Genomic DNA, 16576 nt, shown 5'->3' with positions numbered 1-16576 from the left:
ATTAATTTTGTCAGTCTGGAACTGGCAACCTAAACATTTGTACTCTGTTTGAAGGGACACTATAGCCACCAGAGCAACTATAGCTTAATGTAGTTGTTCTGGTGAGTATAATAGCTCCCTTCAGGCATTTTCCCATGCAAACACTGCCTTTTCATAGAAAAGGCAGTGTTCACATTGCCTCTAGGGACACCTCCAAGTGGCCTCTCCTTAGCCACTGGAGGTGCGTTCTGGGTCAGTACGGCCAAAAAAGCAGCACTGACGTTCAGCTCTGCATGGAGACTCTGAATTTTCCTTGTAGAGATGCATTGATTCAATGCATCTCTACTAGGAGGTCCTGATTGACCAAAACAGCATTTGTCCCCGTGCCAATAGGGAAAGCACTGGATTGGCTAAAAATCAGCCATTTTGATTGTGTCCAAAAGGGGGCGGAGCCAGTGCGGCAGACCCGCGCAACGCTGGAAATAAGGTGAGTTTTAAACTTTTTTTTTTTTTAATAGAGGGCTAAGGGGGGGGGGGGGGGGGGGGAAGCCACCTAAATGGTGGGTTAAACACTAGGATCAGGAATACATGTTTGTGTTCCTGACCCTATAGTGTTCCTTTAATGTGTAGACCGGATAACTCTGTGCACGTACCCTTTTTACTGCGAGGGAGCAGGTAGAACGGTGCCTACAACCTACCCATAGATCTGAATTTTAAAAAAAGTAAGCGTTGTTATATTATGTACAAATGACAATGAAGATGCTCCTTTCCATGAACAGGTGTACTTGGGTAGCAGGGCAGTGCTTGAAGAGGTTCTGAGGTGAAATTATTTTGCCTTTGGTATCTTTTGAGTGGCTGAAGATGTGCCATGAAGGTAAACCATGTAAGCATGTGTTTCTGGTGGTGGTTAATTTTTAGTCCTGACTAGTAGCTCATTTAAAAAAAAAAAAAAAAAAAAATGTTTTCGTATTTCGCTTCCTGAATACTCCAGACTATCTCATTATGCAGACACAGACTGCCTCCTCTCTAAACACCAGGGAAAAAAATATGCTGATCCCCATTATCCCACTAACACAGATGAGCAAACGGAGGAGGAGATGGAGAATATTTGAACCAGCAAGTGTCTGTCTATGGGTGTATGTATCTCCTGTATATGCATGTGTGTAGAAGTATATCTTCTGTCTGTATGGTGAGTGGCAAGCTAGTTATGTGCATATGTGTGAGTGATTCATCTAATTGTTTGAGAGTTTGTGAGACAAAGGGGCTTAAAGTTAGTGTCCTTTAAAAAAAAAAAAAAAAAAAAAAAAAAAAGAGAATTCCTAATGCAACACACACAAAGGGTCAGTTGTCATTATCTGTTAATAATAAATACTGTCCAAAAGACTAACATTTTATCATAGCAAGAACTATGGGTTCCCAACACCACAGTTTAAATGAGAAATCATGCTTGAGTGGTTTAACAGATTGTCAGATTACACCAAAGGAGCCTGGCGCCATATCTGCTACAACATGCTGTAGTGGTTATAGTACTTTGTGTCCCTTTAACTCTAGGGAAATTCGTCAAGCCCTGTTGTAAACAGATGGTACTTTGCTTAACATCCTCTGTGTGATGGATGGTAACCCATATCCAAATGTGCCACCAAATGTCCAGCTCTTACTCTAAGCTGAGGTGTTTGGGGCTTTTGGTTTTGTTAGAAAAAGAAAAAAAAAAATCATTAAACCGAACAGCTTTCTGGGGAAAAGGGTCCTTGTGTCACTTTATGTACGGATTGCGGTTTGCAGGATTCTAGAAACCAGAGAGGCTGAGAAAGAAGATATTCATACTCTGATACTTTAAGAGATACTATTCCAGCGAAACAGAAAATACACTGGGGAAAAATATACCTGTACTGATTCCCTTATAGAGATGTTCAGGTAGTTATATGGTAATATTGGTAGTCTTCAGAAACAGTGTTTCACAGCTTTCAGTTCAACACTGCTACAACTGAAGTTTTGTAATCCGTAAAGACTGGAAAGTACTCTAGTCCTCACCGTTAAATCCAAATTGAAATAAAATACTGATTAAGGATCCGTGCACATACAAAAATACAGTTTGAAATTTTACACTTGGCAAATAAATATGGGGATGCAGTTCCACGATATGGCCATATCGTGTTAAGCCCCACCACTACATCACATTACCCCAATATTGGAAATAACCACAGGGAATTATACATTTGTGGTTGTTCCGGGTTGTGGGGTCACGTTTATTTGATATAGAGTATATTTATTATGTTTTGTTAATATATAAAAGGAAAAGCACTGTCACTGGAGTTGTTTTTTTGCTCACATATTTAGAAGTGTGTATATATATATATATATATATATATATATATATTATATTTACACACACACACTGCACTTAGAAAGGATTGAGTGCATTCAGTTTAAGTTTAATTCATTTAGCACTCACACTATTTAAGCAATAAGTTAACATGTTTGTGTTAAAATTAATGTTGGAACCACCGGTGTTGAAGTACTGTGGTGGGCTTAAAGGACCACTATAGGCACCCAGACCACTTCAGCTTAATCAAGTGCTCTGGGTGCCTGGTCCAGCTAGGGTTAACCCTTTTTCTATAAACATAGCAGTTTCAGAGAAACTGCTATGTTTATATTTGGGATAATCCAGCCTCTAGTGGCTGTCTCATTGACAGCCGCTAGAGGGCTTGCGTGCTTCTCACTGTGAAAATCAAAGTGAGAAGACGCCAGCGTCCATAGGAAAGCATTGATAATGCTTTCCTATGAGACTGGCTGCATGCGCATTCAGGCGGAGAGGTGGAGGAGAGCTCCCCGCCTGGCGCTGAAGAAAGAGGTAAGTTTAACCCCTTCCTCTCCATCTAGCCCGGCGGGAGGGGGACCCTGAGGGTGGGGGCACTATAGTGCCAGGAAAACGAGTGTTTTCTTGGCTCTATAGTGGTTCTTTAACACAATATGGCCATATAGTTTAACTAACTTTAACTAAATCCCCATATTTGCTTGCTAAGATTATTTTAAGTAGCCTTGTAAAATGTAAAACTATTTTTGTGCATGCGCTTTTCCCTATTCTGTATTTTGTAGTTATAAGAGAATGCTTACAAGTCTTTGCAGCTAAGATTACAAATGTCTTAACATGTTTCACACTATTGAGAATCCACCTTCAGAAGTAGGATACGAACATAGAACTTGTTCTTTTAACCATTTGTCCAAACCCTGGCCAGTGTTTTCATTGTCCTAATTCTGTTCGGAAATACATATTCGTTATGTTGGCTAGACCTTGACAGGTCCAAGAGCAGAGTGTAAAACGTATATTTATTTTGCTAGAATCCTATGAATGATTAATGGGGAATGCATCACTTGACTGTTGTTTTTTTTTTTGTTTTTATTTATTAAACCTGCAAGCAAACAACTTTAAACAAGTATGCAAACAAAATAAAGCGAGAAAACCTTCGATAAGTATGTGATAAATATTTGTAAATTTACTATAAACTTCGTCCGATTGCATTATTGGGCACACCTCTCAGCTGGAGGAGTTTCTTTAGCCTTACCCACCCATCTAAGTTTCAGGCCATGCCATTATTGTGCAGCAGCAGGAGATAAACTCAGCAATGCAGCCTGCTCTGCATGATCACACTGTCATTTCCAAAACCACTCCAGGTGGGACACTGATTAGTTGGATCAGAATTTCCCCCTGAAGTTGTTTTGGAAAGCATAAAAACGAAGAAACCGGTAAATATGAAGAACAAAAATCATGTTTACCTGCTTTTTTTTCAGCCTGCCATGAGAGGTGTCTGTCTCATTTAACCCAAAGGCTTTTTTTTTTTTTTTTTTTTTTTTTTTTTAATGAGACTGTTGTCTCAAGGGTATGCATGTTAATTAAGCATGCTGTGTCCTAAACAATGCTCAGGTTGGCTTCTAAATTCTACAGAAAATGTCTAGATTCATATTTATCCAAATCAAAAATTTGAAAAGAACTTTTGGCCAAATACTAGAATTCATCGTAGATTTCCGAGTGAAGTAGCACATTACTCTTATCCAGCTAGGTGACAAACGTCTACCTAATTTAGCAATTTTTACATGATTTAGACAACATGCATTATATGAGTAAGCCTTTTGTCCATCGTTAAAGGACCACTATAGTGCCAGGAAAACTTACTCGTTTTCCTGGCACTATAGTGCCCTGAGGGTGCCCCCACCCTCAGGTCCCCCTCCCGCTGGGCTGGATGGAGAGGACGGGGTTAAACTTGCCTTTCTCCAGCACCGGGCGGGGAGCTCTTCTCCTCCTCTTCGGCTATATGCGCATGCGCGGCAAGAGCTGCGCGGGCATTCAGCCAGTCTCATAGGAAAGCATTTACAATGCTTTCCTATGGACGCTGGCGTCTTCTCACTGTGATTTTTCACAGTGAGAAGCACGCAAGCGCCTCTAGCGGCTGTCAACGAGACAGCCACTTGAGGCTGGATTAACCTAAATATAAACATAGCAGTTTCTCTGAAACTGCTATGTTTATAGAAAAAAGTGTTAACCCTAGATGGACCAGGCACCCAGACCACTTCATTAAGCTGAAGTGGTCTGGGTGCCTATAGTGGTCCTTTAATAATAATGTACGCAAAAAGAGACATTTCAATCTTTACAATGTGAGACTTCTACAAAGATAAGACATTGATAAATTACCTTAAAGGGAAAAAAAAAAACCTCCTTGTACATTCTTGTACTGGGTAGTATTCCTTCCGGGCCAAGTCAGGTGGAGAATTCGTTTTGGAGAGCATTCACTTGTTTACTGCAAGTACGAACCTTAACTTATTCATTGGAAGCCGTAGAGAAATTTTCGGTTTGTTATTCAACTGGGGTATGTTTGTATATTTATAGCATTCCTGATCTACCTCTAGAGGTAGAACAACTTTACATGAGACCTAATTGATCCTAATTGAGATTGACTAGATTTTTATTTTACTTTTAAGCACTCACTTGGTGAATAGATGCTCCTTAAAAAGCTCTTGTGCTTTATTTAGATCTTACAGAAGAGCAAATTGCCATTTAGATGGTTTCTTTTGATTATAGATTTAAATAGAAAAACGGCATCCATTTAGAAAGGAAGTGCCCTACACAGGGATGCACAAAGTTCCAAAACAACTTTAGCTGTTAATGAAGCAGTTTTGGTGTATAGATCATATTCCTGCAGTCTTCATGCTCAATTCTCTACCATTTAGGGGTTACATTACTTTGGTTATGCATACCTGGCGGCAGCACCTCCACTTAATGTCACTCAAACAGCCTCCCTGCACACTTGCTGGAAAAAGCCTACATTTTTTAGCTCATTTCAATGGGTGTCTAATTTAGAATTTATATCACTCTCTGTTAATTGTGCTAGAGCATGTAGCAGCATCTTATGTTAAGAGTTAAGAGAGACAGAGATTGGAACTTCTAAAGATACTTTGTTCTGTAAGAATTAAATGTTTTGGGTTTTTTCCTTTGTGGATACTAAGTCACAGCCAGGGGTAGTGTGGCTATCACTGCATAGAAAATGTGATTTAAAGGATCACTATATGGTCAGAAACACAAACTGTAAAAAAAAAACCAAAAAAAAAATGTAGTGCTGACCACATAGTGTTAAAAACACTAGCCCCCCTTGCCACCTTAAATATAGTAACATTTTGCTTTTATTCCAACCTGCTGCTGTTTGCTCTGTCCCTAAACTTTCAGCTTGGCTGACATCATCAGAAGTGGTGATCTGAGCGAATCCCAATGCTTTCACATATGGAAGCATTGGATTGGCTGATATTGTCAAGAAGGCAGATTAGGGACAGAGCCAGCGCAAGCCAAACGCATCCCTGGCCAATCAGCATCTCCTTATAGAAATGCATTGAATCAGTGCATCTCTATGAGGAATGTTCTATGTCTCCATGGAGAGGGTGGTTACACTGAATGACAATGCTGCTCACTGTGCAGCACTACTCCAGGAAGCACCTTTAGTAGCCATTTGAGGAGTGGCCAGTGGAGGGATCACAAGTCTGTAATGTAAACACTGCATTTTCTCTGAAAACAGTGTTTACTGCAAAAAGCTTGAAGGGAATGATTATACACCCCAGAACAAATACAATAAGCTGTACTTGTTCTGGTGACTATAGTGTCCGTTAAACTTCTCAATGGTAGAGAATTGAGCAGTAAGATTGCAAGTGTGTGATCTATACAACAAAACTTCTTCATTGAACTAAAGTTGTTCTGGTGCCCGAGTATCCTTTTAAATCTATATTTGAGTAATGTATTAGTAAATGTGTCCCAGGGTCTATAATAGAGTAGAAAGATAAAAACTGGTAAAAATAAGATCTTTCTATGATCCATAATATGGACACATTTTAATTTACCGTTCCTACCTAAAATAAACCATACATTTACAGCATAAAAACTGCCCAGGTACAGCATAATTACTGGAAATTCTGTCTATTCTACAATCAGAAAGGGTTTGTGGCAACAGAATCTAGCCTTTAAGCTGACATTTTATTAGTAAACCAGCACCAGTTGTATTATCCTGATATTCTATACTCCTGGTTTGCTAGATGGAAACTGAAATGAGTGTATCAAAGTTACTCTACCTTTCAGCAGCTTGTGGTTAAGAGGTATTTTCTCCCTATGTAATTGAACAGTACACTTTGCCATAGAGTTAATATTGTGTTTTATATACAGTGTATAGTTGAAACTGAAGACAGTATATTGTTAAGGGAGGGCGGGGGGAAGAGACTAGCTTTTTATGATGCTAACATTGGATTATTAATTAATAGTATAGCTGTTTACAAAGCAGTGAGTACAGCTAATGAGAGAACACTGGAGAATCAGATTTTGATAAACGGACTGACTGTTTTCAGTCAGTTTTCAGATAAACGGACTGGTTGTGGTGTGATTTATTTCCACATTTTTGTTGCCATTTTACTGTATTTTGTTTTCTTCTTCAAAAGATGATACAACTGGCACATCTTTGGTTATTCTACAATCTCATTTTGTTCATCCTTGATTAGTTGTCTTTTTCACAGGATTAAAATATCGATTCCTATCCTATGAGTACTGTCTGTAGATAATTTTTTGCCCTGCAAACTACACTTGATATCAAATTTTCCTGAGCTCACACATCAGATATTGACCAATGGAATAAAGTAATTGAACAGTTGGGGACCCCATGCTCAGAGTTCATGAAGAAATTGCAACCCACCGTTCGGACCTATGTGGAGAATCGACCCAAATATGCAGGATACAGCTTTGAGAAACTCTTCCCAGATGTTCTGTTCCCAGCAGACTCTGAACACAACAAGTTGAAAGGTGAGAGAGGTAATTAAAAAAAAAAAAAAAAAAAAAGCCGCATGTACTGATTTACATTCACTGTTCAAAATGCTAAGCCTTGATGCTTGATTGCCTTTCAGCCAGTGTCAATTCATGTTTTTCTTGAGAAAACTATTGAATGGACTAAAATATGATCCAAAACCTCAACTACCAATGTAATAAAACAAAAACAGGTCAAGGTGTTTTACTCTTTTTAAAGAGCTGTATAACAGCTCAATGAGAAGAATTGTAAAACTTTTTACAACTTTTTTAAAAGTGCTGCATATCTAATAGGTAATTATTAAAAATGAGGACTTTCAGTATGCTCTAGACCAGCGGTCTCAATATTCTCATTCTGAGGGCCACACCAACAATTCCTTACTTGTTGAGAATTTAGGAGTCCATTCAAAGCTGAACATCTCAATATGATACAGAGCTAGGACAGCAAGTGTAAAAGTGCCTTGAAGCATGATTTAAACAAATACTGTATTTTTGATTGGAGGGGAGGGGAGGATTGTGTAATTTTACAATGAATGACGTGTATAAATCAGGGATGTAGACTTCCTATTGCCCATAACATGCAGTTCTAGGCACTGGGCAGGCAGTTTGTTTTTTACCTAGGCCCGCTAGGGAGTGATTAATGTCATCTCCACTGGACCACTGTGAAATTTAACCCTGCTGCTGGATCCACAGATAGTTTAATCCCTGCTAGACCACCAGGGATCATTGACGTTCAACACTGCATTTAGCAGTGTAGGTGGTGGGCCAAACAAAGCATACAAACCCACAAACAATTTACACACACACACACACACACACACACCCCCAACAATTTACACGCACACACCAATAAACAATTTATACAGACTTGATAAACCAGGTAGACCACCATACGTGCTTACATTACACACACATTACACATGGTAACCGCACATTCTATGGTGGGAGAGCAGAGAGTGAGGCACTCACAAATTAAATCTGAGAAAACTGAGGCAAAAAAAACTGAGAAAACTGAGGCAAAGGGTGGATAATAGCTTAGTTTTCCCAGATTGATTCCAGGACTCCTCTAATCTTGATATTCTTTCTTCTGTCCCTGTCATCCAGTATGTTCACTTGCCAAAATATATCAGTCTGTGCTGATTGCAGCTGGTGTACTATTTCCCCTTGTACTTTCAGGACCTGTTTTAGGTCGATCACCTCCTCAGCTGCGCTGTAATGGCTTGCACCTCGGTTTTAAGTATCGCCGTGTCAGCTTGCTACATGCTCCTGAGATTTTTTTGGAGGCCTGCAAGCATATCTTGTATGTCCTTTTTTTTGTGGCAGGGGCTGCTTCTTTAGACTTGTAAGGGTTTCCTCTATCTTTTGTAGTTGGGCTTCGAGGTGGGGCTCTGCTAGCCGACCTTGAGGACAATGTCTCCCGCAAGGATGATGCCTCCCGTGAGGCTAACACTGGCGCTGGGGGTTGTAGCATCTGTCCAATGTTGCGCTGTGTTTTAGGAGTATGTGCCTGCGGTTTTTGAGACCTTCGCCCCATATCTCCAGCTGTCTGTATGTCGGCCAATTGTTCTGCCAGTCCAGCGTTACTCCACACTGGGGTTCCTCCTGAGGCCTCGAGTGATTGGCCGCACATGTGATAGGCCTTAAAGCCTCGGCTGCTGATATTTATTTATTTTTGCCCGGGGCTAGAAAAACTGGCATCTACAGACTTGGGAAAGTGCTCTGCAGTCGTATCCGCCCTGGTAGTAGCCGGTAGCGGTACAATGTGGCTGATATTATATAGATTGTGGTCCGAGCAGTTAAAGCTGTAGGAAATGGTGACTACGGTGCGCTGTTAGGCTCCGCCCCTCCCCTTTTCGTTTTTACACCCACTTTGATAAATATCCCCCATTGTATCCATATTGCATGCTTACTGCTGAATCTTTTATCCTTTGCTTCCATTTTAAGTTAATTGTCGCTTGTTAACAGAGAAAATGTGCATCTATAATCAGTTAGCGCAAATAATTAAAGGTGCATTCCTGCCCCTATAGTATTAAAACCATTAAAAGGTGATAAAACACATCTTTATTGCCAGCACTGCGTGGGTCTGCCAGTGCTGACTCTGCCCCCAATCCACCTCCTTGGCTGTCATTATTAGAATTGATGATTCCAGCCAATCCAATGCTTTCCCTTAGGGTGATCTGCAAGGAGGCCGGACAGGGGCAGGGCCAATCATCACCTCTTCCTCCTAGAGATGCATTGAGTCAATGCATCTCTATGAGAATTATGCGTCTGTAGGAAGCACCTCCAGTGGCCGCCACTGGTGGTGTCCCTAGGCTGTAATGTAAATGTCTGACTCTGTAGAGACTGTCTATACCAGGGATAGGCAACCTTCGGCTCTCCAGATGTTGTGGACTACATCCCCCATAATGCTCTTACACACATAATGCTGGCAAAGCATCATGGGATGTGTAGTCCAAAACATCTGCAGAGCCGAAGGTTGCCTATCCCTGGTCTATACGCACCAAAACTACATTATGCCATAGTTCTTGCTGACTTTTTAGAAAACTGTATTGTCATCTGGTAAATAGAACTCTCTCTTTCTCTCTCTCTCACACAAATATAGCCAGCCAAGCTAGAGACCTGCTGTCCAAGATGCTAGTAATAGATGCTTCCAAGAGGATCTCTGTGGATGATGCTTTACTGCACCCATACATCAATGTTTGGTACGACCCACTGGAGGCCGAAGCTGTAAGTGTCTTGTCTGATTCATGATTATATCGAATGGAGCAAATTGTGTACTCTTTAGATGCTCCTTAAAGGGTAACTGTCACAAAAATACATCTTAATTTTAAATGACAGAGAATCAATTTTAATATATACATTAACAGAAATTACATTTTATGGTGCCAGGAGATCCCTGCTGCTGGCTCATCTTAAGGAGATAAACCTTTCTTGAATGATTTAATTCCAAAGTCTTTGTATGAGGGCTGCATCTTCCTGCTCGTCTGCCCTTGCAGTTTTGGGCGGCAGTGCTGCTGATTGGCTGAGAACGGTCAGCTGATGCACTCAGCCAATCAGTGACTCCCATTTCATAAGACTAGTTTGAAAAAGGTAAGTTTCTTTTCAAGCCAGTTTCATGAATGTGATGTCACTGATTGGCTGAGAGCGCTAGCTGCTCGATCCTTCAAGAGCCTTATGGTTTAAAGATTTTAAGAAAACAGAAGGATCTTAAGGTGAGACAGTGCCAGTGGCCTCTTGGCACCAAAACCACTTTATTTCAATGAAGTTGTTATTGTGCCCAGAGTCTTCCTTGAAATGCTTAACTTGAGTCAAGCCAGATGGTTAGAAAAGCCCAACCTATATCTGTCCTGGCAAGTTCACTTTCAGAGAGCGAGAAAAGCACGGACTAGCTTCCTCTGACCTCTACAGAAATTAGTTTGACTAAGATATAAGGATTCTACGAAGTTTACATGTTTTCTTGTGTCTTTAGGTTTGTATATATTTTTCTCTCCTTACTTATTTTAACTTTTCTTTACAGCCCCCACCAAAGATACCAGACAAGCAGCTGGACGAGAGGGAGCACACGATAGAAGAATGGAAAGGTAGACCTTGCTCAAGCCTTCTTGTGCAGATCAGTTATTCCAGGATACCTTTCGGCACTCCAGATATTGTAGACTATATCTCTCCTCGTGATTTGCCAGCATTATGTCTGTAAGAGTTATGAGGGGGAGGTGTAGTCCACAACATCTGGAGTGCAGAAGGTTGCCTGCCCCTTTTGTTCAATTCTTTTCATCCTGATGATTATTAAGGAGGCATGTTCTACAGTACATGTTAAAGGGATGGTTATACTAGAGTTGGTAGGTGTGGTTTATTAGCTTGTAGTAATTGATTTTTATTTTATTTTTTCCTCCCCTCTCCTTCACACACACACATTGTTAGGTGCCTGGGTGCAAAATCTGACAAACAAAAAATACATCAGAGTCTTTATGAACTGAATCTGGTCTTTAAGTATAACTACTGGAAAGGCTATCTGGGCCTTAAATCTGATTCATTTAGAAATTTTGATAATTTTCACTTTAGAATATGACCCTGAAAGTGAATTTGAAGTAATATTAAGACCAAAATTGCCGAATTGGAAGCATTGCTGAATTGGAGAATAAAAAATAAAAAATGTAAACTTTTTTTATTTTTTTATTTCTGCCTTAAAATAGGAGTGTACTTTTATTTTCCAAAAGAGTTTTTCTAATATTTTATCTGCAATAGCGCGTCAAATCTTTGTTGGCAGATAAATGATACAAAAGGTCCGTCAGCATTTATCTTTATTCGGTCTAGATGCCCCTATTTTACACTTGTATAGTGGTCTTTAACTATACCATTCAATACGGTTTTTTTTAAATCTTTTTCAGAACTCATATACAAAGAAGTCTTGGATTGGGAAGACCGAGCTAGGAATGGAGTGATCCGTGGGCAGCCACCGCCTTTAGGTTGGTTTCATTTGCTCAGAGTTGAGGGTATGAAAAGCATTTTCAGGTAGCACTGGATGCAGGGCTATGGCATAGGTTCTCCTACATTCAAGTTGAAGACATGTCGCCAAACATATAAGTATAGTGTTGCGATGACCACATATAAATGATTGGCTTATCGTGTATAACTAAATAAGCCATTCATATTTTTAATTTTAAACCTGAACCTTTCTAAGCACATTCTAAGCTTAAAATATACTACTTGTACAGTAATTTTAAACATGTACAATCTTATTCTCAGCAGCTAGTAAATAATGTCTTCTCTTGCTGCAATTTGGTTAATAGCACACATCCTGATTGCAGAACAAAACAAGGGGTAATATGACCTGTTCTACAGCAATCATCACTGTGCTTTGTGACCAGAAGGGGGCACCCAAATATCACATTATAGTTCAAGAAGCACAAAGTCAAATTATCATGCATAAAATAACAAATCTTTTTGGCCCTCCCGTTTAAAGGACACTTATAAGACTGCTGCAGCACCTACTTTTTAGCACAGGTGAGGTGGCTGTCCTTAACACACGTCCTGTTTCTGCGTTGCAGCAGGCCATAACATAGAGGGGTGATAACTACTTTTAGAACAAGGAAGCTGTGTTTGTTATGGACTCCTCCTGTCTGAGTGAACTGTTACTGCAGCTAACTCCCCGCTCTGCTTTCTCATAGCACAGGTGCAGCAGTGACCGAAGGAACCCAGGCTCACACCTCCTCATCATCGGCTGATGCTTCCTCCATGTCCACAGACCCAACGCTGCCATCAGACACAGACAGTAGCCTTGAAACCTCAGCAGGGACCCTGGGCTGTTGTCGATGACTCAGTGGGGAGGGGAGGGGTAGGATTATGATTATACAGGTGGCAGGTAGGCAAGATGTGGCAACGCTACCTCTAGGGTAGCACAAAATGATGGGGGGTGGGGGGAAAACGCCACTTGTATTACTTTAGAGTAAATATAATTAGCCCCTTACCTGCCACAAACTTGTGATTGCACTGCAGTCAAGGGGGGGATTGGGGTCTGAAAGTTGGCTAAAACACTAGTAACCATTTAAGCACTGGAGAGGAGCCACAATTAACACTGCACTCCCCACCAGGACTAAATTGGTTAAAAGGTGTGGTTTCATTTTTATTTTTTAATGCTGTAATTTCAACACTTAAGTGCTGGAGGGGTTTGAAAATCTGCCATAAATATTGTTTTTTGTTTTCTATTGTGTGTTGGGGAGGGGGCTTAGTGCTCTAACTTTCTGAGAAAAAGGTCACCTTGGTCCTGATTGTCTTGAAAAGAAGATTTTATTTGATTATTTTTGTTTTTCTGTTTCCTTGCTGGTGCTGCTCCGTTTTATCTCCTAGAATTTTACAGATCTGTTCCATATATTAGTAAATGAAGAAAATACTTTATTTTTATTTTCCTCCCTCTCCCCATTTTTTTTAATCCATTTTTTTTTCTTTCATAGTGTATGGAATTTTATTGTCACTTGTTCAGGCCTCCCGCGCCAGATAATCCGAGGGAGACAGAGCTTATAATCACTTTTTATTATATAATCCTGCCTTTGTGACAGAGGTATCGTCGGTGCATCCAGTCTTGCTTTGGGGTTTATTGATTAAACACTTAGTTGTGAGAAGTAGCCAATAAAGTGCCAATAAAGAGACGGGTTAACAGCTGCAAGGGAGAATTCATGAAACCAACTATTTTGGCCTACATTTACAGCTCAGTAGTCATTTCAGCATAACTCACTGTTTAGTGAATAAATCTTGCAATTGTGGGAAGTACCAGAGACAACCGTTTAAGGTGTCACTGTGTTTGAGGATTTTAAATAACTGACTGTGATACGATTCACTTAAGTGAAGACAGCCATTTTTGGAACTTCCTAACAAACTTATTTTCCACCAGAGGGGCTGGCATATATTGCGTAGCAACGTGTCAATGGCAATGAGGAGGTTAAATTGGCTGAGAGAGGGGCATATTTTTGTATTGTGTCTCGTGTTGCATCCCATGGTGCAATACATTTTTACATGCTAGTTCCTCTCCTGAATCTGAACTGGCGATGGTATCGTTGGATGGAGGTGGCCATTTTACATGTGGCTTGTGGGAAAAGCATTGTTATTTATTTTTTATTCTGGGTGGGTAAAAGTTAAACGATTGTGTTACTCATAACAAGATAGTTTTTAGTACGTTATGAATATTTTGTTATAGCTGTGAGAATGAATGCACCAGAGAATCCTTGCTTGTCACTTCTGTGCATCGGACACATGCTCCGCATTTCCCACGGTTAGCCTGCCGCGGAAGAGCAATCTTCACGTTGTTCGAGTCCTTTTCTCCATCTAGACGTATCGTATCACTGCTTGTTAATTCCTCTTCTGTTTACGTTAGCAGTACAGATCAATCATGCAGAGCTGAGTGTGTGCTGCTGTTCTAACTGTGCAGTCTTGGGAAAACACAGGTGGACAGAGCAGCGCAGCCATAATAAACGATCACTGACTCGTAATAAAAGATCGATGTTGGAGAAAGTGTTTGCCTCTGTTTTGTCCGCATGTCTCACAAGGGGTTTGCATTTACATGTTTTTAGACTCGCATATTATAAGCTAGTTATCAGCTGCTGTTAATACTCAGAATTTTTCTTTCCTTCTATGACCAATATCTGTAAAATATTTTGAGGTTAATTAAGGTCAGGGAATGACCCTGTTCTTTTATCCATTCCATTGGAAGCAGCAGCAGTGGATTCTGTACATGAGAATATGAGCAGAGTTTAGGTGTTCAATGTGGTGATCGGTACGTAGTAAAGGAGGGGACTGCATTACAGAGGAAGTGTCATGGTGGAGGTCAATAGGTTCTTTACAGTGAGGAAAGTTGAGGTGTTGGGTTGGTGGTAGCATTCTGATGAGGGTATTTGCAGGAGGTCACTTTTTGTTAAGGAATGGGACTGGGAAATGGATGTGTAGCTGATGTAGATGCATGGAGGAGGTTATATGGTAGACATAGCTAATACAGCTAAAAATGGAATTAAGCATTCTAGCTTAGGCTTAGTATGTGCAACTGCAGAAATATCAACACACAGAAAATGGGCAGTATAACTTTATTCTAACTGTAGACACTGTATCAAGTTTATAAATGTGCTGGGAGTGCCCCTTCAATGTCTGATTTAGCCTAAAAAAAAAGTTGTAATTTTTTTTTTGTAAAATAGAGGATAGATTAGGCTCTCTATATAACCAAAAAAAGTTGTGCTTGCTGTGTAATATGTAGAATAAGAGGTGGTAAACCGCACCCAAAAGTGCAAAATAAATGTTATACATACATATAAATCTTGTTCATTGGTAAAAATCCTCAAGGGAAACAGAAAACAGTGGAATAATAGTGCAATATGCTCTAGTTAATAAATGCAAATATACATAAAAAATTTCAGAAGCTGTATTAATTTTACGTTGTTTTTTTAGCAATAAAGTTTAGCTTTTTATCCAATCCTCTTCTGGTTTCCATATCTCTGCTGGTGCTGCTGGATTCATGTTACACCCATATATCCTTTGGTGGGGATTATACCACCACAAGCTGCCAATACCAGAGCAAGTCATTGCTCTGGAAACTGTAAGTAGGATATTTTCATTTTATTACTCCAATTGTGTTTTTTTTTTTATTGTACCATTGGATCTTGTATTTTGTCTTTCCTCCTATATACGGTTGCTGAGTCTGGATATTCCACACTACCAACATTTACACATCCCAAGACGGGTATTATACCGTCCAGGCGTGATACAGCAGAGCTCTTAGCAGCTCTGCAAAGTGTGAGTTTGCCTTATATCTGAAATTTTTTATGTATATTTGCATTTATTAACTAGAGCATATTGCACTATTATTCCACTGTTTTCTGTTTCCCTTGAGGATTTTTACCATTGAACAAGATTTATATGTATGTATAACATATTTATTTTGTACTTTTTGGCGCGGTTTACCACCTTTCTTTTTCTACTTAAAAATTGTGTGCATCCTTGCACTTATCATAAAAACCTTCATTGATCAAGTTCCCAGAGAAGTGAGAACTGGAATACACTTCAAATTTACCACTATGACCTATGATAAACTAATTAATCTGAACACTGTGTGAGCTAGGCATATGTTGCTGTCAATCACCTGACTGCAACCTCTGTCCTAAGATTAAGTGAAAAGGTCACCTATTTCCTTGTAAACATAAAAAGTAGCTAGATATAAAATGTTTTTCTATTGTATTTAAATGTCAGAAAATGACATTGAACAGAAAGAGCTGCAGTTAAGCCCAAAAAGGAGTGTCCGTCTGAAACTAAAAAAAGGTATTGTGTGTCCATACTCTTCTGGAATGACCCTGCAATGTCTTGAATACAGGACACTAGGGAACAAAGTTGGGACAAAGTTGGTTAAGAGTTGTTCAACCATTTTGGAGTGGCATAGTTACTTGCAATGGGAATCCTGCGATTTGCTTAGAGCACCTGCTGCCTCTGGCGTAGGTAAGACCATTTCTGTAAAAAAGAGAGAGCACCTGAGTGCTGAGTTCCCAACTAGTGGAAACAAGAGTGTGTCTGCAGAACTAATAGGGGATAACCCTTTTATTTGTACATAGACTAGAAAATGGTGATAGCGTAATCCGTAAGCTTGAATGGCCTAGGGAGCGCTAGAGGGTAGTTCTGCAGATGTTGTTCTGCCTTAAGTAACAAACTAGAGAAATAACTTTATTGCGGGCATCATTAAATCAATGATCCCTAAAAAAGATAAAAATAAAACTTAATGCACCATCACCACTAAGGATAAAATGC

General features: G+C 39.9%; 1 protein-coding gene across 5 annotated transcripts in view; it reads left to right on the top strand.

Annotated features, from left to right (window-relative positions):
- The window catches only part of MAPK8 (mitogen-activated protein kinase 8), a 49302-nt gene extending 34997 nt beyond the window's left edge, over positions 1 to 14305 (top strand). For 2 of the 5 annotated variants that reach the window (XM_063434683.1, XM_063434682.1), the window contains exons 8-12: positions 7121 to 7312; positions 9906 to 10030; positions 10821 to 10884; positions 11689 to 11766; positions 12474 to 14305. In XM_063434683.1, coding sequence (XP_063290753.1) covers positions 7121 to 7312; positions 9906 to 10030; positions 10821 to 10884; positions 11689 to 11766; positions 12474 to 12616 — 602 coding nt within the window. In that variant the 3' untranslated portion in view covers positions 12617 to 14305. Of the gene's footprint in view, positions 1 to 7120; positions 7313 to 9905; positions 10031 to 10820; positions 10885 to 11688; positions 11767 to 12468 lie in introns of all 5 variants that reach the window. The other 3 variants (XM_063434685.1, XM_063434684.1, XM_063434686.1) reach the window with 2 other exon arrangements.
- Positions 14306 to 16576: the final 2271 nt, after the last annotated feature.

Source organism: Pelobates fuscus, chromosome 10, assembly GCF_036172605.1.
Source record: "Pelobates fuscus isolate aPelFus1 chromosome 10, aPelFus1.pri, whole genome shotgun sequence".
NCBI classification, from domain to species: Eukaryota; Metazoa; Chordata; class Amphibia; order Anura; family Pelobatidae; genus Pelobates; species Pelobates fuscus.
The sequence above is the reverse complement of the archived record's forward strand: the minus strand, read 5'-3'. Positions and strand labels throughout refer to the sequence as shown.